This window comes from Kogia breviceps, chromosome 18 (assembly GCF_026419965.1).
Source record: "Kogia breviceps isolate mKogBre1 chromosome 18, mKogBre1 haplotype 1, whole genome shotgun sequence".
NCBI lineage: Eukaryota > Metazoa > Chordata > Mammalia > Artiodactyla > Physeteridae > Kogia > Kogia breviceps.
The window spans coordinates 48,119,454-48,142,507 of record NC_081327.1 but is presented as its reverse complement, the minus strand read 5'-3'; the positions used below and the strand labels follow the sequence as shown (position 1 = coordinate 48,142,507).

Genomic DNA, 23,054 nt, shown 5'->3' with positions numbered 1-23,054 from the left:
ATGGCTCGTGGCTTTTTTCCACATGGCTTGTGGCTGCCGTATGGAACAACACAGGTTTATAGTAGAATACTTGTCATCATTGCACAAAGTTCTATTGGAAAGCGCTGGTGTAGAGTTACGAATTTGGGAGTGGTCAACCTGTAGATTGCACTTACACTACAGGACTGGATGAGATCACCTAGAGGGGTGAGTATAGAAAAACAGGAGGTCGAGGGGTTGGAAGTCAACTTGACCTTGAATCATTAGGAAATAAAGATTCAGCCAAAGAAACTAGGAATGAGGGTGGGTCTGTCAGTGAGGGAGGAAAAGAACTGAAATGATGGGTTTCCAATAGCGAAAAGAGGAGGAAGTGATCGGCTATGTCCAGTGCTTGTGATTGGTTGAGTAAGACAAAGCCGTTGATGGTTGGAAATGACAAGGTGCCCTTGAAAGAGAGGTTTCAGTGATGTGGTGGGGAGGGATGCCTGAGAAAGAGGGGCCACGGGAGAATGACGAATACGCGGCGATCCAAAGTCAAGGCAGCTCTTAGAGGGATTTTTGCTATAAAAGGGAAACCGTGAATGTGAGCTGGAAGTGTCTGTAGAGATGAGATCGTTTTTTTCCTCTTGAGGTGAGGGATATAATAGCATGTTCATGTGCATATCGAATGATCCAATAGACAGGGACGTTTCAGTAAGGTTCAAGAGAGAGGGGACGACACTAGCAGTGATGCCCTTAAGTAAGGGAGGGAAGATGGGATCCAGGGCAGTAGATTGGACAGCCTGGCTGAGCATCCTGAGAGGAACCAGGACAGGACATCCTGGGTGACAGAAGCAGCGGAGAAACGTGTGGGTCCAGACGCAGAAACACATTTGATGGGAGAGGTTGCCTGCGTTCTCTTCTTGACGGTAGCGTCAATAATAGTTTATGGATTGCTTTACTGGAAGCCTAGGGAAACTTGACATCGTGGTTGTTTTTGTTTGTTTAATAGTGACGACACTTTGACCTTCACAGTCCTTTTTTATTCCTCCCTCTCTTAAATGCATCCTGCTGTTCACAGCAACGTTTTAAAATTTTTACAGTGAAACCACATGCCATGTATGGCCTAGGTGCTAGAATCTGTCTAAAAGGTAAAAGTAGAATATATTTCAAATGCTCATTGAGGGCTTCCCTGGTGGCGCAGTGGTTGCGAGTCCGCCTGCCGATGCAGGGGACACGGGTTCGTGCCCCGGTCCGGGAGGATCCCACGTGCCGCGGAGCGGCTGGGCCCGTGAGCCGTGGCCGCTGAGCCTGTGCGTCCGGAGCCTGTGCTCCGCAGCGGGAGAGGCCACAACAGAGAGAGGCCCGCGTACCGCAAAAAAAAAAAAAAATGCTCGTCGAAAATGTGCTAAACCACTCCTCAGTCACCAGAACATAAGTCCTTGATATTCAAAAGGCAAGAACTAAAGTTATTTTTTATTTTCTTTCCATTTCTATTGGAGATCCCTTTCCCCTGCGGCAGTGGATGTCAGGATCTAGTCTGAATGTGGGGTGGGGTGGTACTAGGAAGTGGAGCTAAGTGAGTGGATTTCTGTCTCTATCACGCTTGCCCTTGAACTTGTCTATCTCCTGTGCATGTGTGATGCAACTCCATTGTATTGTAACATCATCCTGATCTTGAGCCTCAGCTCACTATAACGCTGATACATTTCACCTGTATTTTACTGCCGTGCTGGCCCACGTGGTGTGCTGCATTACTACTGCATAAAGAAAATAGCAACAAAAGTGTTACATTTGAGATATCACTTTAACTCAAGGAGGAATTGAGTTGAAATATCCATGAGCACCAGTGTTCCCTTCTGAATGTGAAATTCCTCTCAAAATTCTAGCTTGATTGTGAATAAAGCTCTAAAGTGTCTCTGTTTACATAATATCACATGAAGACATTAACAAAAACACTGCAAAAAATCTCAGATAAGGAAAGCATTCTATTTATTCAAAATATATGAAATGTTATAACATAACTGAACACGTGATTCCAAGAACAGTTGGTATCACTTAGCTGCAAAAGTAAGAAAAGCAAAGACTAGAAAGATCCTCAGAATTCAAAGACTCCTGAGACCTTGATTTTGAGAAGGTTTTCACTGGTGACTGATGGGAATTCGGCATTTGTTGATTTTAGTGGTACTACCTGTTGTGTTTTGTTTGCTTTTTGTTTTGGGTGGGGGTGAGGGAAACAGAGACCCATCTATTAACAATTTGGTTGTTTCTGGGAGCCACCAGGATTTGTTTTGTTGGATGATTACACCGTGGAATCTTCAGAGCAAGCCAGAATACTTCTGGAGACATTTAAGCTAATAGCACAGTGGAAGCCATTTTGTAGTATCCTAAGGAGCGGTCTGGTGTAAGGAGGTCCTTGAACTGCTGCCACCCACCCAACTTTAATTGAGGTGGGATCCCACCAGACAGAGACAGAGCCAGGAGTTCCTATTTTTAACTGGAAACCTGCTTTGCTTCTTGGCTGTGAATGCCCGGTTCTGGTGGTAACCCACGTTTTTCACAAGACACGGATTGGGAGACAAACAGCTGTTTGTATTCATGCTTTGAGTTTGAAAGAAAAAAACAAAGAGAAGTAGTTAAGAAAAGAGAGGATCAGGAAGGGAGGCAAATAATGTGTTTGCCTACACCAAAGACAAGGTGATTTCCAGACATAGAAAACACACTTATGGTTACCAAAGGGGAAAGGGGTGGGGGGGAAGGGATAAATCAGGAGCTTGGGATGAACTGATACACACGACTCTATGTAAAATAGATGAACAACAAGGCCCTACTGTAGAGCACAGGGAACTCTATTCAATATCTTGTAATAACCTATAATGGAAAAGAATTTGAAAAAGAATATATATACATACACACATATGCACACACATACACATATATATGCACGCACACATATAACAGGGACACTTTGCTACACCTGAAAGTAACACAACACTGTAAATCAACTACACCCCAAGAAAAAAAAATTAAAAGGTGATATCTTACAGTCTTTAGGCACATTTTGTTGGAGGGCCTAAATTCTATTTTAATCTCATTCACCGGTCGGTCACCTGTGTGATCTTGTACAAGTTCATTCTTCTCAGTTTTTTTTTTCTTTTTTCGATGAAAAAATAGACACCTACATTATAGAGTCGTTAGAGGACTCTTGAAATAATGCATAGAAAAAGCCTGGCAGAGTGTCTGACCCCTGGAAAGTGCCAGTAAATGACTGCTCTTATTTTAGTAGTCAGACCTGATGGTATCAGATTTATCCCAAGTCCTTGCCCTTTTGAGGTCGAATCCATTCCAGTATATATATATTACCAACCACTACATCTCATCATATTTCTTTTTGTCTTATCTGCTCATCCTGGTACACAGTTAACAGACACCTACCCTTTGAGCAAATTCTCTTTGGAAATCCTATTGGGAATCTGCCTGGATTCTGAGGTTGATGACAGGGATTGTAAGTGGGGTATTCTAAGGTTTTCTGAGTGCTTCCCTTGTGTCTAGCATCTACTAGCATCCAGGAGAGGGATTATAAGTTGTGGGCCAGGATAAATCATAAAAATCCATATACGCTGGTTCAATTTCAGCCGTTATCTGAGCAGCACCAGTACGTGTTAGTATCATGCTAGGCTTTCAAGTTTAAAGTGAAGGTTGAGACCTCACAGTATAACCTCTCCTTCAACATAAGGTAAAAATCTATTTTCTTGCCTTATTCATTGGCTATGCCTAGAACTGAGGGTTGTGGGCTTACTAGCAAATGTCCTGTTTCCCTGCTGTCTTTCTAAATCACAGTTCTGACGCTCTAGAGGTCCACATTTTAAAGTGTCATGGGCAAACTCTAAATCAACATAAAACATACTTGGGAACAATGACGTGAACCAGCTTTGAGGTCAAAATGGCATGCAAATATCTCTAAAATGTTCAGTGAGATTTCTGGAATTCCAGGGTCTGACCTGTATCTTGATCTCTGATTTGTATCTTACACTGTCCAGATTCTGATGCAAGGCCCAAATCCGGGGATATCTTGGAAGTATGCGCTTCCCCAGGTCGTGAATGGAACTCAGCCAGCCTCAGAAAGACACAGCCACACCTGGAGCACAGTGCAATCACCTTGCTCCTTTTCCTGTGGTGGAGGTAGTTGATTTCCTCACCGTCTTCCACGTCTCTCCTTAAACAGGGTCTCTCACTGGTTTGCAGGGCAGAAATAGAGACATAGATGTAGAGCGCAAACATGGACACCCAGTGGGGGATTGGCGGGGGGGGGTGGGGGGTGGGGGGAACTGGGAGATTGGGATTGACATATATACACTAATCTGTATAAAATCGAGAACTAATAAGAACCTGCTGTATAAAAAAATTAAATTCAAAAAACCGTATGACAGCAACAGAAAAAAAAAAAATGAAATTATGTTCTTCTGCTTCAAAGTCATCCATGGCTCCTCTTTGCACGTGGATGAAACCCATTCTCCTCGTCATGGCCCACTGGACCCCACATGGTCTGGCCCCCGCCTGCCGCCTTAGTTTCCTTTTGTAGAACCCCCCGCCCCCCGCCACCTGCCCTGTTTAAAAAAAAAATACAAAAAAACACCAGGTTCTTTCACTCCAGACGTCTTTCCATTGTATGGTTTAAATAAGCAACAAAAGAACTATCTTTATGGGAACTGTCAGTGTAAGAAAAAAAAAAAAAAAAAAGCAAATATTATTTGTACTCTTCGGGGATTTTCCTATGTAGAAAGGAACCAACTCACACAAATCTCGAGTCAGCCACAACCAGGACTCAAAAGTTACGCATCTGAAACTTACAAGGGGGGGAAATATAAAATATGTGTCCATTTCTTATAAACGTAAGGATCGAGTCACTGGTGGATTTTTCAGCTCACAGCTCCGTGTCTTTCTGTCCTGACTTTTCTGTTGTTGTCAGCCTCCCAGTGGGACTTAGAGAAGGTAGGGGCAAAGCAGTGAAAACACACGCAAGGCAGACTTAAGACAGCGATCTGACACGTGCAAGCAGGGGCGTTCCAGCCCCGCAGGGAAATGGATTAAATCCGAGAAATAGCCCTTGTAAGGAAGGAACAACAACAGCCATCCTCTCAGTGCGTAGAAGGGAGGCATTTTATTTAGGTCCCCGAATATCCCATATTGGTTGGTAAGTCAGTCTTTGTCACACCTGCCCTTTGGGAGGAAGAATGAGTCCATAAATAAGTCCATGAAACCAAAGCATGAAGGTTGGTCCCTCATTCCCTCATGCTCAGAGCACCTGGTGACAGTGGGTCTCTCTACTGCGTCTATCCCACTGAACAAGATGGGGCATCTTGGGACCAGACAGAGCAGAAATACAGGAAGGGAAGAAATTCTGTCTTCAGCTGCCCAGGCTAGTTTATAAAACACAAGGAAATACTCCTTTTAAAAAATATATATTAAATAATTAAAAGGGAATATATTTTCTATTAATACACGTTTTAAAAGCAGTATGCTAGAAAGAAGAAAATAATCTCCCATAATCTTTCAATCAGCGATAGCCAATGTGAATACTTTGGTCTATATCATATTCTTTTTCTTAAGCAAACATAAAAACACGTGTTTCACATACTCAGACACATGCCACACGTGTATCATTTTATGGTTTTTTTTTTTTTTTTTAAACAGAACAGAAGCCATAATCTTTATGCTCTTTTTCACGTAGTCTTTGGGAATGAACAGTTGTTCATGTATCAAATGCTCTTGGAGATCCTTCGCAGTAACTTCCTGGTATTCCAGAGAGAGCACAGGTTCCTTGGCAGAGAGAGAGATTCAATCCATTTTCCATTTACAGGGAATAAATACAGCCCAGGGGAGGATGCTGGACAAGTGCATTATGGGATTCTCCTTTGCCTTGAGTTAGCAACACCTTCGTGTGACTCACAGACCACAGCGTGTCTGAAGTCTAAGAGAAGACAAGTCCAAGTGAATACGTTCACCAGAAGCAAACTCTTAACTTTAGGGAGTCCCAATATTTTGATCAGTTCCTCCTGAAAGTAAACCCCCTTCAACCTAATCATTCTAGCGGGAGTGACTTTTCACTGTTGCTCAGATTCCATTTTAAGGAAGAGTCCATGTGAATAAAGACAATTGAAAGAGGAGGCAGCGTTCCTATGTGGGGAGCTGACAAATACAGTTAATCACACACAAAATAAAGTGTATCTTGATGAGGGGTCCTGAAATGAATATTGAAAACAAGGCAGTGCGGTGAACAGACAGAAACAAAAAACCAGAGTCCTTGCGGACAAGTATGAACACATATTCAGTGAGTTCAACTTTTTGTTTATATACACACATACTCTCAGGCCAGTGTAGAAGATGCTTCATGAGAAAGCAAAAAGAGTTTCCACGCATAATTCCCCCAAGATTTTTCTTTGCAGAACATTTTCCATTAGATACGTGCAGTGTGAGTTAAAGCTTGTGGGATACTTCCCTCAAACAGATATTGCCCTATTTTCAAAATTGTTTTCAGTTTCAAAATATTGCCCTGCCTTTATTACTATATCGTTCTAGAGTCCATGGCAGTCTTGAAAACTAAGACGCTACACGTTAAAAAGTATTAAAATATGAAAACTATTATCTTAGTGGGGGCGTGGCATGAGGGTGGAATTCACATGAGTTGTAGATTTTATCAGAAGGAAGTGTTTTCTTACAATATTTAGGTTCTGTATCTTCAGTAAAATATCAGAACCCTGGTAAACCCGAAGCTAAACTTGGAAACTAAGTGGAATTGGTTATCTGCAATTTTCACTTTGTCACTTCTGATGTCTTATTAGGTTACATAAATGTCAAGGCCATTTGCTTACGGGATCAAAACACTCAAGTCAATTCCTCATTCTGCAATGCAAGAGCCAAGCCAGCAACTGAACCCAAAATGTGCAATGCCTTCTCCTGCCCTGCCTAGTAAGTCTTCTGGAAATGTCTTTCTGGTTGCGTCTGTACTTGTGTGCCTTTATTGTTGACAGGAAACGGCTGAAGCCACTGTCGATGCCTCTGATCAAAAGTGATTCACAGATATAGACAGAATACCCCCCACCCAGCCCCCCCCAAGAAAGGCAATATAAGAAAGGAGACGAGAGTTGCAGTTAAAATATATAATTCGAAAAAACACAAATCTGCTTCAGACCCTCAGACTCTGGCTATGCCAGCATAACCTTGGGGTAAAAAAAAAAAGGCATAAAGGCATCTTTTCTCAACCTTTTCATAGAGACCCCTCTTCTCTGAACTAAAACAGATATTTAAATAACACAGAATCCTATGTTAGTTAAATTTCTATGTGGTTGTATGCTTAACTTTTATAGAGTCATCCAAGAATTTAAAAATCATATTACTCGGCAACCCATGAAAGCCCAAATGCAAATTACACAGTAGCAAGACACAGAGTAAAAAGAAAGGGTGTAGAGCCCAAGTGGTAACCCCATTTTTGATGAAGAGACATGGTGGGGAGCTCAGCGGGTTTGCTTTCGGATTGATTTTAGCTACACTGCTATTTGAACGCTAATTTTAACTAATGTTCCCAGCCAAATGGAGTCTCTTCTTGTTTGATTTATCTTCTGCCAAATGTATTTATATGGAGTGGACAGGGCTCCTTCTACGGCACTGCTGCGTTCCCTGCTGTTTCCGATCATCTTAATATGTAGTGTTTGCTTTGTGGTGATGCGATTATATTGCACAGTCTTTTTATATACATACCTACTTTTGTCTTTGTAAATAGTGTTATTTGTCATAATCGCTTGGGGCTTCAGCTCCCCACCAATCCCCTAGGCCCAATTGACAACGCAGTTTTTCCCTTAGAGTTTGGAACCAGCTGTATCCTGAACACAAAAAGGAGAAAGACACGTGGGGGGCTTCCATGGAATTTTCTCTCTTGCTAAGAAATGTCTGGCTCTAAAAATATCCCGTGGTTCTAAGACGTGATAACCAGACAGTGTTATTGATCCTTGTGGCGTAATCTCTCCCTTAGATGGGGGGGGAGGGGGTGTGTGCGCGTGTGTGCGCGCGCACGTGCGTGTACGTTTAGGTACGTGTAGGGATTGTCACTACAGTGGAATGGCAAGCTAATATTTTCTTATTTTAAGCCTCCTTTCCATCCTTGTTTATCTCCACCAAGAAAAGAAAGGAACCCCATTCGTATGTACATGCATGAAAAGGGAGAGAGAGCGTTGGTCATGCTTAACTCCCAGAACTTTCCTGATGGCTCCACGTAGAAATGATATTCTGTGCAGTAACAAGTTTGCTGGCTCTTTAAAAGCAGAACAGCCCCTGCAGTGACTCTACAGAGTTGGAGTGAAATGGGCAGGATCTTTTTGCTTCTTTTCCCTTTTAAGCCACCCTATTTTTTATTTTTTTTATTTTGGGGGGGGGGTGGTGGGGCCTCGCAGTGAGAGGCATGCAGGATCTTAGTTCCCTGACCGGGGATCAAACCTGCGAACTCCTAACCACTGGACTTCCAGGGAATTCCCTGCAACCCTATTATTTATCTCGGTATTTTCTGTTGAATAATGGGACCTTTTAGGGACTATTCTTCCACAGAGATATACCAGAAATAAGGGCTTAGAGTATTAGAGTTCTAAGGACATAGCAGTCCATCTGATCTAACTCCATTTTTTTCCCATGTAATAACCATGTTATATGCCCTACGGTACGCCAGGTCCTCAGCTGAGAACTGGAAGATGGAGATGAATAGCTTGTAGTTCCCTCCGTCAGTGAACCCACCATCGAATGGAAGGGATGTGTGAACAGATAATTGAGATGCAGTGAGATATGTGCTATAAAAATGATAAATATAAAAAAGCAGTAAGGGGACTTCCCTGGTGGTCCAGCGGTTAGGGCTGTGCTCAAGGCACAAGACACGGCCAAAAAAAAAAAAAAAAAGGCAATAAGGGAGAAAATGGAAAGTGGAGGAATCAGGTCTGTGAGGTCGGGGTTGATTAAAACGAATAATTTCATGATAATATATATCTTTTCTTTGCATCTTACTGTAAGATAAAATGATTGTATAAATATAAGAAATTCTTTGATGTGGTATCACCTCTCTTTAACTAAGATAACATGGAGTATGCAATGTTTTCGAATACTTAAAACCCTAGAACTCGTGTACTAAATTCTCTGGACGAACGGAAAGGTCTTTAACCGCACACCTCAGGCTTGTGGAGTCGGGGGCGGGCAGGGGAAACCGGAGCAAAAAATCATAGGACTAGGAAGACGCAGAAATGCAGAGGTGTAACAAAAACATATTTGGTCTCAGTGATGTTTTTTTTATGCCTTCAAATGATACTTAGAATATTTGTAAGCCAAGAGCAGTTTTAGACATTGATGCTTTGAAACGTATCATGATCCCGTCTGGTGGATCTTTTTAATGCTAGGCCTTCAAATCAGAGAATTTCAATTAATCACAGGCAGTTGTTAACAAGGATTCATGGTTTCAGTTGATCATGCGTCAGTGTACACCAAGTCTCAGACACCTGTGGGAAAAAAAAAAAAGTGACCCGGCAATCTTTAAATAAAGAACTCGAGATTATATCTCTAACCCATCAGTAAAGTTTAAGGCGAACCAGAAAAAGTAGTTGGGGGAACCACCTACTTCGAAATATTCTCTGTAAGACCCTCTGTGAATGTGCCCCTCTCTCTTTCGGACGCTCGCACGCACACACACCCCCCCTCTCTCCCCCTCACTGACCCCTTGTTTCCTTAGTCTCATTATTGTACTTTTATTAACTTCTTTGTAGCAATTATCAGAAAGTACCTTCTTTATTTGTTCACAGAGCCACCGCTGCCATAGGCTTCTTAATGGGAAAAGCATTGCTTCATTCATTTTTTCCAACCCTAATGCCTAGGAGATCCCGTGGCCCAGGGTTTAAGATCCCAGTTGGCTGAATGAACGAATCGCTCACATTTCCAAATGGCACGTGTTTCTTTGCCTGCAGAGGACGGGAACGTGTTTTTTCCCCAGAATTATGTGGCGATTAAATGTGATTCCCTACAAATGGACCACATTTCGCATAGGCTTGAAAATCTATAAAAGCAGAATGAGTATGAATTGGCCATAGTGGTTCTACAGCTGACCTTAGGCTCTCATCAGGTGGTTAATCTTTCACAGTAACTGCTTTGGAATCGATAATCCGTAGCCTTAGCTTGACCAGCAGTAACTTTGTCTCTCACCGAAAGCTGGAAGCCAGGCGAATGGAGCGTGTGCAGCAGGACATGTGCGGGGGGCCAGCAGAGCCGGCAGGTCCGGTGTGTCCAGAAGAAGCCCTTCCGAAAGGAGGAGGCGGTATTGCATTCTCTCTGCCCAGTGAGCACGCCCACTCAGGTTCAAGTCTGCAACAGCCACGCCTGCCCTCCAGAGTGGAGCCCTGGGCCCTGGTCTCAGGTAAGTGGGAAAGGCTTGGAGTCACTGCTCTTGTTCCCCATGGAAAAGGAAGGTGACAAAAATATGGGTGGTATCTTTTTTTCCCCTAAGAGTGTCTCAGCTGTTGATACCTCTGTGGGAATCACACTGAGTTAATGTGAAATGGGGCATTTTAATTAGCATCTGTAGTGATGCTTACGCGGCCGGAAGTGTGAGACCCCCTGTGCAACAGCTTAGAATACTTCAAAGGCTAATCTCCTAAAAAATTAGAATATGGAGTCCATTTAGGCTAGACTAGTAAGTGTTGACGGATTGGCAGATGAAACCGGCTACGGAAGTCTCCAAAGCAAATGGAAAATAGCAAGAACTAGGCATAGAAGGGGTATTTAACTCCTGCTTCGATGGCGAGAGGTACGGTTATTAGACTACAGAGAGGAGTTGGGCATGAAGTTGGCTCTTGCCTCGAACTCCCAATGAAAGGCACAAACTCATGAACTTGGAAGAGCCCTAGAACTACCTGACATTCACAGCTCAGAGGGCCTCAGCTGGAGGCAGTTTGTCCCCCAGGGGAATTTGGCCGTGGAGACATTTTGATCGTCGCAGCTCTGGAGGATGGTGCTACTGGCATCTGGTTGGTAGAGGGCAACATCCTACAACGCACAGGGCATTGTGAAACATGCCTAGCCCCCCGAAATTATCTGGTCCAAAATGTGCCAAGAACCCTGGTACACAGCATCCTTGCAGGTGAGAGCCCAGCCTGTGCCAAACCATGGGTGGCAAGCCAGTTTTAGGGATTAATGCAGAGAAAACGCAGAGGCTTCATCACCTGAACTGTGAAGCCAGGTAGGAGCCCCTGACCACATTTCTACCGAGCTTCCTCATAGGGTGCGTTACATCCCGGAGAGTACTGATTTCGGATGAAGTTTAGCCTCGCACCCTCACACCCCCTTTTGTTTGACAACTAAAACCACATATGTCCTTTTGAGAACTTAGTACGAAAGGGGTCCTTCAGAACTGTGATAGCAACCGTTCTTCCATTAGAGACCATGGCTCTGGAAACCACTTGGGAAGCAATTTAAACATTTGACCATGCTGGAAAAAAAATCGCAATAAATAAGAATTCTATTGAATAAGAATTTAACTACTTGGATGTTATGAACATGAATGAGAGATGTTTAGGGGTGCAGAGCCCTGGTCTGATATCAGACGAATTTGCCCGTCTCCACAACTTGGCAGACTGTCGATTCATCTTGGTTGAGGTACCTAAGCTCTGTGACTCTCAGACACCTCCTCTGTACAGTGGGACAATAGCAATTATCTCATGGGCTGGTTAGAGGGCCATGTGATATAGGTCCTGGTGTACACTAAGGTATTTCATCATGCACAGAAGGCATTAAATAAATGTTCTCTGCTGTGGTTTGCAGAGAGATGATTATTATGATATCACCATCATCCTGTCTCCGTCTCCCTTAGAAATATGAAGAATGAGAATTCCCATTGGTCCTCTGAGCAGGCTTGGAAGGGCGCCCCAGATGTTCGCAAACTCACAAAGAGCCAAGACAAATGGGACCACATCTCGTGGGGCCCTTCTGAGAGGCGAACAAGAAGACTGTAAAGGCCAGGGAGGGGACACGTCCCTTGAGGGCACACCCCAGCCTGGGGCCAAAGTCTTCTAAGTGATCTTGGCAGCTTTTGAGCTACAAATCTGAAAGCCAGGAGATCATTTGCCGCCTGACATACTTCACAGTTCCTGTGAAGGTCAAGACGGTAAGAGTAGAAGAGTATGAGCCCACTGTGTACAGTTACTCCCAAATATTTGATGCGTGTCGACTTAATTTTTCCCCCAGCACAATGCCCCGCCTAGAAACAGCAGATGTTAGGGGCAAGAATTGGACACTCCCACCCCATTTTCATAAATGTCACGGTCTGTTGCCATCCCTACTGTACATATTATACTTTGCTATTATTCTCCTTGTCCGAAGCACTGACAGTCCTCTTTCACCAATGCCCAGATTGACTCCACCTTGTGCCAGAGAGAGATACAGTTACATCAATGAATAGGCCCCTGTACCATTTTCCAAATTGTCATCATGTGTGCTATGCACAGAATCCCTCTCTTCTCCGTTAAGAATAAAAGTTGTCTTCAGACCTGGGGCAACACAGCAACCCCTGGGCATTCCGAATGTTGAAAGGGAACACTAATGTGTACTTAGAGGCTCTGGATGGAGGAAAGATTTATTCTGCTGGCTGCAAGGGATCTTACTGGGCATTTGGCTCTAGTGCTTAAAAACTGCTTTGTAAACCCTTCATGAACGCATACACCTGGAATTCACCTGGAAGACAGTCTTTTGAGACTAGTATGTACATGCCTTTCTTTCAATCTCAAGTGTTCTAAGACCTGCGGACGAGGGGTGAGGAAACGTGAAGTCCTGTGTAAAAGTTCTGCCACGGTAGAGGACGTCCCTGAGAGCTTGTGTGCCAGCAGCCCGAGACCGGAATCGCAGGAGGGCTGCGTCCTAGGACGGTGTCCCAAGAACAGTCGGCTGCAGTGGGTCGTCTCTTCGTGGAGTGAGGTACGAGTTTAGCTGTAGTGCTGGGTTTTATTGGGAACGCTCAGCTCACCCCCCCCAGCATCCAAACACTCAGTGCTCCTTTCTGTTCCACACATGTGTACCAAGTGGCTACTTATCATTCATCCTTCCCTGCTGATTTCTTCCTCGCATATTAATAAAGCACCCATCACACTGACTGGGCAGTGCCTGGGCCGTGGAGGTACCAAACCGCATAAAATATGTGTAGAAAAATACAGGTGGGACTTTCCTGGTGGCGCAGTGGTTGGGAATCCGCCTGCCGATGCGCAGGGGACGCGGGTCCGAGCCCCGGTCCGGGAAGATCCCACGTGCCGCGGAGCAACTAAGCCCGTGCGCCACAACTACGGAGCCTGCGAGCCACAACTAGAGAAAGCCCCCACACAGCAACGAAGACCCAACGCAGCCAAAAATAAATTCATTAAATAAATAAATGAAAAATACAGGTAAGGTAAGCGGAGTGCTGTGGGAGAGGTCTGTGATTCCACGGGAGAGCCTGAGGTCCACCCAACCCGCGCGTCAGGAGGAAACCTTGGCAGAAGAGACTTTCCAGGGAGTGTGAGGGATCCTTTCCAGGGATGAGCAGGAATCAGGCAAAGACGGGGCCAGGGCTGTGCAGACAGAGGGTGCACCCTATGCAAGGGAGAGACTGGAGAATATAACGCAGTCAGGGCGGGACTGGGCAGGGGGTCGGGTGGCAGCTGGAGGTTTCATCAGGCACAGATCGTGAGGGCCGGGGGTGGCGGACTACAAATATATCCTATAAAGGTTGGGGAGCTGTTTAAAATTTTAACTAAAGCAGTGGGACAATCAGGTTTTCATTTCAGACAGAGGGGAACCCAAAGCCAGAGGCAGGAAAGGCGCGTGCCTGGATATTGCAGTGATGAAAACGAAAGATGAAAGTTTTCCAGGAATGGCAGGCAGCCGGGTCTTGGAGAGTTCCTCAAGAGGCTTGCTGGTACCTTCAGGCATATGTTGGGGAGGGGAGAGAGAAAATTTCACGATGCCTCCCAGACTTCTAGCTTTCTTCCTCGCTCATTTTCTTTAAGAGACATTATAACCTAATGGCTAAAGGCATGGGCTTGAATCAGACTTAGCCCATTAAAAAGCAGCCTTCAGCGATTACTACAGGTGTGACCTTGGCCTAAGCCTCCCTTTCCTCCTTGGCACATTGGAGCCAACATTTGCACCTCCCTCCCTCAAAGAGCCGCTGTAAGTATAAGCTCAGTGCTATCCTTCAGCATTTATTTATTTTATCTTTATTGAAGTACAGTTGATGTACAGTGTTGTGCTAATTTCTGCTGTACAGCAAAGTGACTCAGTTATACACATATATACATTCTTTTCTATATTCTTTTCCATTATGGTTTATCCCTGGAGACTGGATACAGTTCCCTGTACTATCCAGCAGGACCTTGTAGTTTATCCATTCTAACTGTAATAATTTGCATCTACTAACCCCAAACTCCCAATCCATCCCTCTCCCTCCACCCCTCCGTTTTGGCAACCACAAGTCTGTTCTCTATGTCTGTGTGTCTGTTTCTGTTTCATAGGTATGTTCATTTGTGTCATATCTTAGATTCCACACATAAGTGATATATGGTATTTGCCTTTCTCTTTCTGACTAACTTCACTTAGTATGATCATCTCTAGATCCATCCATGTTGCTGCAAATGGCATAATTTCATTCTTTTTTATGGCTGAGTAGTATTCCTTTGTACATATGTACCACATCTTCTTTATCCATTCATCTGTCCATAGACATTTAGGTTGCTTCCATGTCTTGGCTATTGTGAATAGTACTGCTATGAACATAGGGGTGCATGTATCATTTTGAATTAAAGTTTTTTGTCTGGTTATATGCTGGATCATGTGGCAATTCTATTTTTAGTTTTCTGAGGAACCTCCATATGGTTCTCCACAGTGCCTGCACCAACTTACATTCCCACCAGCAGTGCAGGAGGGTTCCCTTTTCTCCACACCCTCTCCAGCGTTTGTGATTTGTAGACTTTTTAATAATGGCCATCTGACCACTGTGAGGTGGTTACCTCACTGTAGTTTTGATTTGCATTTCCCTAATAAGTAGCGATGTTGAGCATCTCTTCATGTGCCTATTGGCCATTTGTACATTTGGAGAAATGTTTATTTAGGTCTTCTGCCCATTTTTCAATTGGGTTGTTTGTTTTTTCTGTTGTTAAGTTGTATGAGCTAAAAAAGTTTTCTCCCGTTGTACAGGTTGTCTTTTCAGTTTTTTTATGGTTTCCTTTGATGTGAAAAACCTATAAGTTTGATTGGGTCCCATTTGTTTATTTTTATTTCTATTGCCTTGGGAAGCTGACCTAAGAAAACACTGCTATGATTTATGTCAGAGAACGCTTTGTCTATGCTCTCTTCTAGGAGTTTTACAGTGTCATGTTTTATGTTTAAGTCTGTAAGGCATTTTTTATTTCTTATTTTATTTGGGTTCTCTTTTTCTTCTTGGTGAGTCTGGTCAGAGGTTTGTCAATTTTGTTTACCCTTTCAAAGAACCAGCTCTTGATTTTATTGATTTTTTTTCTATTGTTTTTTAATCTCTCTTTTATTTCCTCTGATCTGTATTGTTTCCTTCCTTCTGCTGCCTTTAGGTTTGTTTACTCTCCTTTTTCTAATTTACTCTCCTTTTTCTAATTATTTCAGGTAGTAGGTTAGGTTGTTTGAGATTTTTCTTGTTGTTTTGAGGAAGGCGTGTATTTCTAGGAACTTCCCTGTAAGAACTGATTTTGCTGCATCCCATAGATTTTGTATGGTTGTGCTTTCATTTCATTTGTTTCAAGGTATTTTTTAGTTTCTTTTTTGATTTCCTTGTTGACCCATTGGTTTTTCTAATAGCACATCGTTTAGTCTCCATGTAATCGGGTTTTTTCTCATTTCTCTTCCTATGGTTGATTTCTAGTTTCATGCCATTGCGGTCAGAGAAGATGCTTGAAATAATTTCTGTGCTCTTAAATGTGTTGAGGTTAGTTTTGTGCCCTAGTATGTGGTCAATCCTAGAGAATGTTCCAGGTGCACTTGAAAAGAATGTGTATTGTTTTTTGGTTTTTTTTTTTGGATGTAATGTCCTGAAAATATCAATTAAGTGTAACTGTTCTATTGTATCATTTAGGATCTCTGTTGTCTTATTGATTTTCTGTCTAGAAGATATGTCCATTGATGTGAGTGGGGTGTTAAAGGGAGAGAATGACAGGAATACAATACTAGTTGGAGACTTTATGTCTGTTAGTATTTATGTATTTTGGTGCTCCTATATTAGGTGCATATATGTTAAGGAGTGTAAAATCCTCTTCTTGTATTGATCCTCTTATCATTATATAGTGTCCTTCTTTAAAACAGAGGCCATAAAGAAAAAGTCTATTTTGTCTGATACAAGTATTGTGACTCCTGCTTTCTTGTCATTTGTTTGTATGAATTATCTTCTTCCATCCCCTAATTTTCAATCTATTTGTGTCCTTTGCCCTAAGGTGGGTCTCTTGTATTTTAATTCAGTCTGCCACTCTATGTCTTTGACATATAGGCTCAAACACATTCTAAAAAAAAAAAAAAAAAAAAAATCTACATTTTCTTACTCTTTCCCCACATTTTACGATTTTAATGTCCTTTTTTACATCTTCATGTTTATCCTTTTGCTGTTCCTTGTGTTTATCATTGCTTTCACAGATAGGTTTTTTTTTCCTCCTAATCTGTATATTGAATTATTTAAGTGATTTACTTTCCATTTGTGATTTCCTCCTTCCTATATCTTCCTTTCTATTTAGAAAAGACCTTTTAGGATAGTTTTAGTACTGCTGTATTCTTATTTTGTTGTTGTTGTTACTGCACGTGGGCCTCTCACTGTTGTGGCCTCTCCCTTTGTGGAGCACAGGCTCCGGATGCGCAGGCTCCGTGGTCATGGCTCACTGGCCCAGCTGCTCCGCGGCATGTGGGATCTTCCCGGACCAGGTCATGAACCCTCATCCCCTGCATCGGCAGGGGGACCCTCAACCACGGCGCCACCAGGGAAGCCCAGTACTGCTGTGTTCTTTTAGTTTTTGCTTGTCTGAGAAATTCTTTCTCTCCCCTTCTATTCGAAATGATAATCTTGCTGGGTAGAGTAACCTAGGTTGCAGACTTTCCCCTCCAGGACTTTGCTGCTGGAGAGTGCACTCGGAGAGAAAGAAGCTCCTATGGCGGTCCTGCCCCTCTCCTAGCACACCCCCCCAACAATAGTGCCTTGCCTCTCTAATGGGCCCAGGCTTCTTTCTGTACTCCCTCAGTTGGGGCATACCATGCCCTAGCCCCCTCAGGGTGTCTCCAAGCAACCAACCCCAGTCTTCTCCCTGGGTCTGACCTCCAAATCCCAAGCCTCAGCACCCAGCCCCTGCCCGCCTCAGCAGAGGAGCATCTCAGGCTACAGGGGGTGCCAGGCAGGGGTGCCAACCCTCCCTGCAGGTCTCTCTCCTCTTTGCCCTCTACAAACTGGTTTCTGTGCTCCTCCAAGGCTCCAAAGCTTCCCCTCTGTCCTGGTTGATCTCCCTGCCAGTGAGGGGACTTCCCAGGGCGCAGAAAGCTTTCCCCTTGTACAGTTTCCTTCCAGGGGCACAGGTCCCATCCCAATTCCTTTCTCTCTTTTATTCCCTTTTTTTCTTTTGTCCTACCCAGTTATGTGGAGATTTTCTGACCCTTTTGAAAGCGTGAGGTCTTCTGCCAGGGTTCAGTTGATGTTCTGTGAGAATCATTCCACGTGCAGGTGTATTTTTAATGTATTTGTGGCAGAAGGTGAACTCCACATCCTGCTCCTCCACCATCTCCATCCTATCCCTACCCTTCATTATTTATGGTGGTTACACTGATGCCAATTCTTACTGATTTGTTCAGTTCATCAAGGCTTCGTACAGTATTCCATAATACTATTTAAAACAAAAACAGGTTTTCTCCTACTTTTCATCAGCCTCCATCCTTCTCTGTTTTTCCTGCCATTACCACAGCTGCAGGTTGTATCTCAGCCCAGAGAGAGGCAGGGTAAAAATGAAGGGAAGTTACTTTTTATCTGATGGTTCTTCCCCTGCGCTGCCTCTAACCCCAGTCTCCCTGCCCTGCTTCCTTGGCACACCGAGCCCTGACTCTGCAGAGAGGCCTCAGGTATTCCTGGACACCCAGTCACTACACAGAGATCCTGATCACATCCTCTGCCAATCTTGTCTTTCTCTCGGACTTTGTCTCACTCCCTCCATGTGGCATCTCGTGGTCCTGCTGGGCAGGGCCTCATTTTGTTTTATGGTACTGATGAATTCTATGACCTTGGGAAAGTGACTCCGATTCTCTGGCCTCTATAGCGTGAGGGACGGGGTGCAGGGTTTTCGGGATCCTGGTGTGGTCGACCTGCTGCCGTCCCATCCCTCTGATTACACGTGGATGGGGCATCCTTAGGTCAGACGCATCTGCTCAGCAGACTTAACGGTGGAGCCTACACACTGACGCCTCTTTTCTTGGCCCCTAGTGTTCCGCTAGCTGTGGTTTGGGGGTAAGGAAGAGGGAAATGAAATGCAGCGAGAAGGCCTTCCAGGGCAAGCTGATAACCCTCCCTGAGCGACGGTGCCGCAATATTAAGAAACCAAACCTGGACTTGGAAGAAACCTGCAACCGAGGGGTGTGTCCAGCCCGTCCAGTGTACAGTGTGGCAGCTCAGTGGTATTCGTCGCCATGGCAACAGGTGAGCGCACACAGATTGAGGGGGTTTTCATTTAGGAGAGATTCAAAAAAAGGAGGCAGTTTACAACTGCTGCTGTTACAGACCTGTCCAAACAACTGGAGCTCCTTGGCCAGCTCCACTGCCCATGCGGCCCTGGGCAGATTCCATCATCTGTGAGCCTCCATTTTCACACCTAGAAAATTGAGATGATGATATCTTGCAGAGCAGGGTTTTTTTTTTTTTTCTTTTTCAATGAGTAGACAATATAAAGTACTTAGTCCCAGGGCTGTCACGTAGTGCTGGTCTTCTGTATTTTAGAAATGCTGCTCAGAGGCTTGACTCCCTTGGTTTTTATGTCATGTTTCTGAATAATATAATAGCTAACATTTGTCCAACCCTTTCTGTGCTACGGACTGTACACGCATCCTCCATTCCCTCCCTTCCTCCTGGAAACCGTCTTATCAGTGGGTATTACTGTCCCTATTTTGAGGCAGGTAAAGCTCAGTGACTTAGGCAATTCAGCCAAAGACACCCAGCTTTTTAACTCAGATGTTAGAGACACCCTTTTCCTCGAAAGACTTGGAAGCAACTTTAGACACATTGCTTTGGGCTAGGATTGGTATGTGATGCTAAGTCTTAGAGAATAATATGCCCTCAGGAATCCAAAGCTGTGTTTTGGTCCGTGCGTTGTCACAACCAATGGGAGTTACATAGCTCTTCAGAGACCCCACTGGCTTGAGGGGTGCTACCCACGTGATCACGCAACACAGGAGCCAGGTAGGTTTGGGTATGTATTTGGAAGGCTCTGGGAACTAAAACATGGAGGAGAGGTCAGGAAATTAGCATGACTGCATATCTCTAATTGGCCAGGCTCGTACTAGGTGCTATGCCTATTGCTATGCATTCCTTTTTAAAATTTTTATCATTATTTTATTCTTTTAACAGATTTGGAAATTGATTCATGTAAAATCATTTAGATCAGGGATCAGCAATAATTGCCAGTGGGCAAATCATCTCCCCCAGCTGCTGCCTGAATAAACTTTTATTAGCACACAGCCATGCTCATGTGTTTGTGGTGTTCATGGCTGCTTTAGTGCTACCAAGGCAAAGTTGAGCAACTGCACCAAAAATCGTATGGCCCATGAAGCCTAAAATACTTACGACTGTGAGAGGAGAGTCCCCCAGATGACACAGTAGGAGTCCACCTCCTCTCATGGGCACACCAAAATGACAACTATTTACAGAACGACAATTGACGACAAAGACCAGAACGTACCAGAAAAGCTCTTCTACAACTAAAGATATAAAGGAGGAGCCACCGTGAGATGGGTAGGAGAGGCAGAGTCACAGTATATATACCCCAAGGTGGGTGATTCACAAATGGGAGAAGAGTTACAGTTGCAGAGCTTGTCTCCAGGGAGCGAGGGACCTACACCAGGAAGGTGAGCCTTCAGAACGTTTGGCCTTGGAGGCCAGCGGAGCTTACTTTCAGGAGTTCCGGAGCACTGTGGGAAATAGAGACACCACTCTTAAAGGGTGCACACAGGATCTCATGTGCTCCGAGACCTAGGGCATAAGCAATACGTAGAAAGGAGCCTGGGTCAGACCTACCTGCTGATCTTGGAGAGTCTCCTGGAGAAGAAGGAAGCAACTGGAACAGACCCTGGCATCAGGCACTTGGGCAGCTCATTCTACCACATGGACACTAGTTCTACCACATGGACACTAGCACTGGCAAGCGCCATTTTGTAACCTCCCTCTAGCTGATCAGCCTAGGGATCCAGCCCTGCCTACCAGCCTAAAGGCACCAGTACTGGGACGCCTCAGGCCAAGCAGTTGAACTGGGTGCAGGTACTGCCCCACCCGCCAGCCAAGAGGCTGCCTTAAGACTCCCTGGGCCCAAGCCCAGCCTACCAGTGAGCCTGCTCTAGCCTCAGAACCAGCCTCACCCACCAGCGGGTGGACAGCAGCCTCAGGACAACTGCAGCCATGGCAGGACCCAGCCCACCCACCAGCAGGCCAACACCAGCTCTGAGATACCTTGGCTACCAGCTGCCCTGGGATCCAGCCCAACTCATCAGTAGGCCAGCACAAGCTGTGAGACGTGCCAGACCCACAGCAGCTGTGTCAGAAAATGGCTTTACCCACCAATATTTAGACACAACCTCTGGGACCACTGGACTCTGCAGCCAGACCCCAGGACCTGACTTTGCCTGCCACTGGGCTGGCACTAGCCCCAGGACCTGGCTGAATTCACCAGTAGGTGGGCGTCAGCCCTGGGATCTCCTGGACCCTGACCCTGCTCACCAGCAAGCCAGCACTAACCCCAGGGTTCTGCAGCAGCCACCTCGTGACACAGCGTCACCAACCAGCGGTCAGCAGCCTCTGCACAAGGCAGGGCAATAAAAGGAATCCAAATTGGAAAACAAGTAAAACTGTCACTGTTTGTAGATGACATTATACTATACATAGAAAATCCTAAAGATACACCACCAAAAAAACTACCACAGCTCATCAATGGATTTGGTAAAGCTGTAGGATACAAAATTAATATACAGAAATATGTTATAGTTCCATACAGTGATAACAACCTGTCAGAGAAACTAAACAATCCCATTTACGACTACGTCAAAAAGAATAAAATACCTAGGAATAAACCTACCCAAGGAGGTAAAAGACCTGTACTCATAAAACTATAAGACACTGATCAAAGAAATTGAAGAGGTCATAAACAGATGGAAAGATACGGACTGGAAGAATTAATATAATTAATATTGTTTAAATGATCATACTACCCAAGGCAATCTACATATTCAGTTCAATCCCAATCAAAATACCAATAGCATTTTTCACGAACTGGAACAAATAATCTTAAAATTTGTTTGGAAACACAAAAGACCCTAAATAGCCAAAACAATCTTGAGAAAGAAGAACAGAACTGGAAGTATCATGCTCCCTGACTTCAGACTATACTAAAAAACTATGGTAATCTAAACAGTATGATACTGGCACAAAAACAGACACATGGATTAATGGGACTGAATAGAGAGCCCAGAATTAAACCCATGCACTTAAGGTCAATTAATCTACAAAGAAGGAGGCAAGAATATACAGTGGAGAAAACAGTCTCTTCAATTAGTGGTACTGGGAAAACTGTACCACTGCATGTAAAAGAATGAAATTAGTACATTTTCTCATACCATATACAAAAATAAACTCAAAATGGATTAGAGACCTAAATAAAACTCCTAGAAGAAAACATAGGCAGAACATTCTTTTACATAAATTGTAGCAATGTGTTTTCGGATCTGCCTCCTCAGGCAAAGGAAACTAAAGCAAAAATAAACACGTGGGATCTAATTAAACTTAAAAACTTTTCACATCAAAGGAAACCATAGACAAAATGAAATGACAACCTACAGACTGGGAGAAAATATTTGCAAATAATGTAATAAGGGAATAATATCCAAAACATATAAACAACTCATACAAATCAATATCAAAAAACAAAACAACCCAATCAAAAGTGGGCAGAAGAACTGAATAAACACTTTTCCAAAGAGGACATGCAGCTGGCCAAAGAGTACATGAAAAGATGCTCAACATCACTGATCGTCAGAGAAATGCAAGTCAAAACCACAGTGAGGGGCTTCCCTGGTGGCACAGTGGTTAAGAATCCGCCTGCCAATGCAGGGGACACGGGTTCGAGCCCTGGTCCGGGAAGATCCCACATGCCACAGAGCAACTGAGCCCGTGCGCCACAACTACTGAGCCCGCGTGCCTAGAGCCCGTGCTCCACGACAAGAGAAGCCAACGCGATGAGAAGCCCACACTGAAGAGTAGCCCCCGCTCGCCCCGCAACTAGAGAAAGCACGGTCACACACAGCAACAAAGACCCAATGCAGCCGAAAATAAATAAAGTTACATTTTTTAAAAAAACACAGTGAGATGTTACCTCACACCTCTTAGTAGGGCTATCATCAAAAAGAACACAAATAGGGCTTCCCTGGCGGCGCAGTGGTTGAGAGTCCGCCTGCCGATGCAGGGGACACGGGTTCGTGCCCCGGTCCGGGAAGATCCCACATGCCGCGGAGCAGCTGGGCCCGTGAGCCATGGCCGCTGAGCCTGCGTGTCCGGACCCTGTGCTCCGCAACAGGAGAGGCCACAACAGTGAGACGCCCGTGTACCGCAAAAAAAAAAAAAGAATACAAATAACAAATATTGGCGAGGATGTGGAGAAAAGGGAACCCCTATACACTGTTGGTGGTAACGTAAATTGGTGCAGACACTGTGAAAAACAGTATGGACATTCCTCAAAAAACTAAAAATAGAACTACCATATGACCCAACAGTTCAACTCCTGGGTATGTATCCAAAGAAAATGAAA

At 44.3% G+C, this 23,054-nt stretch overlaps 1 protein-coding gene across 4 annotated transcripts in view; it reads left to right on the top strand.

The window, feature by feature from the left end:
• ADAMTS18 (ADAM metallopeptidase with thrombospondin type 1 motif 18) overlaps positions 1-23,054 on the top strand; it is a 156,619-nt gene that overhangs the window by 125,907 nt on the left and 7,658 nt on the right. For all 4 annotated transcript variants that reach the window (XM_067020108.1, XM_059043720.2, XM_059043719.2 and 1 more), the window contains 5 exons: positions 3,999-4,140; positions 6,801-6,927; positions 10,192-10,396; positions 12,763-12,948; positions 18,476-18,688. In XM_067020108.1, the coding sequence (XP_066876209.1) occupies positions 3,999-4,140; positions 6,801-6,927; positions 10,192-10,396; positions 12,763-12,948; positions 18,476-18,688 (873 nt within the window). The remainder of the gene's footprint in view (positions 1-3,998; positions 4,141-6,800; positions 6,928-10,191; positions 10,397-12,762; positions 12,949-18,475; positions 18,689-23,054) is intronic.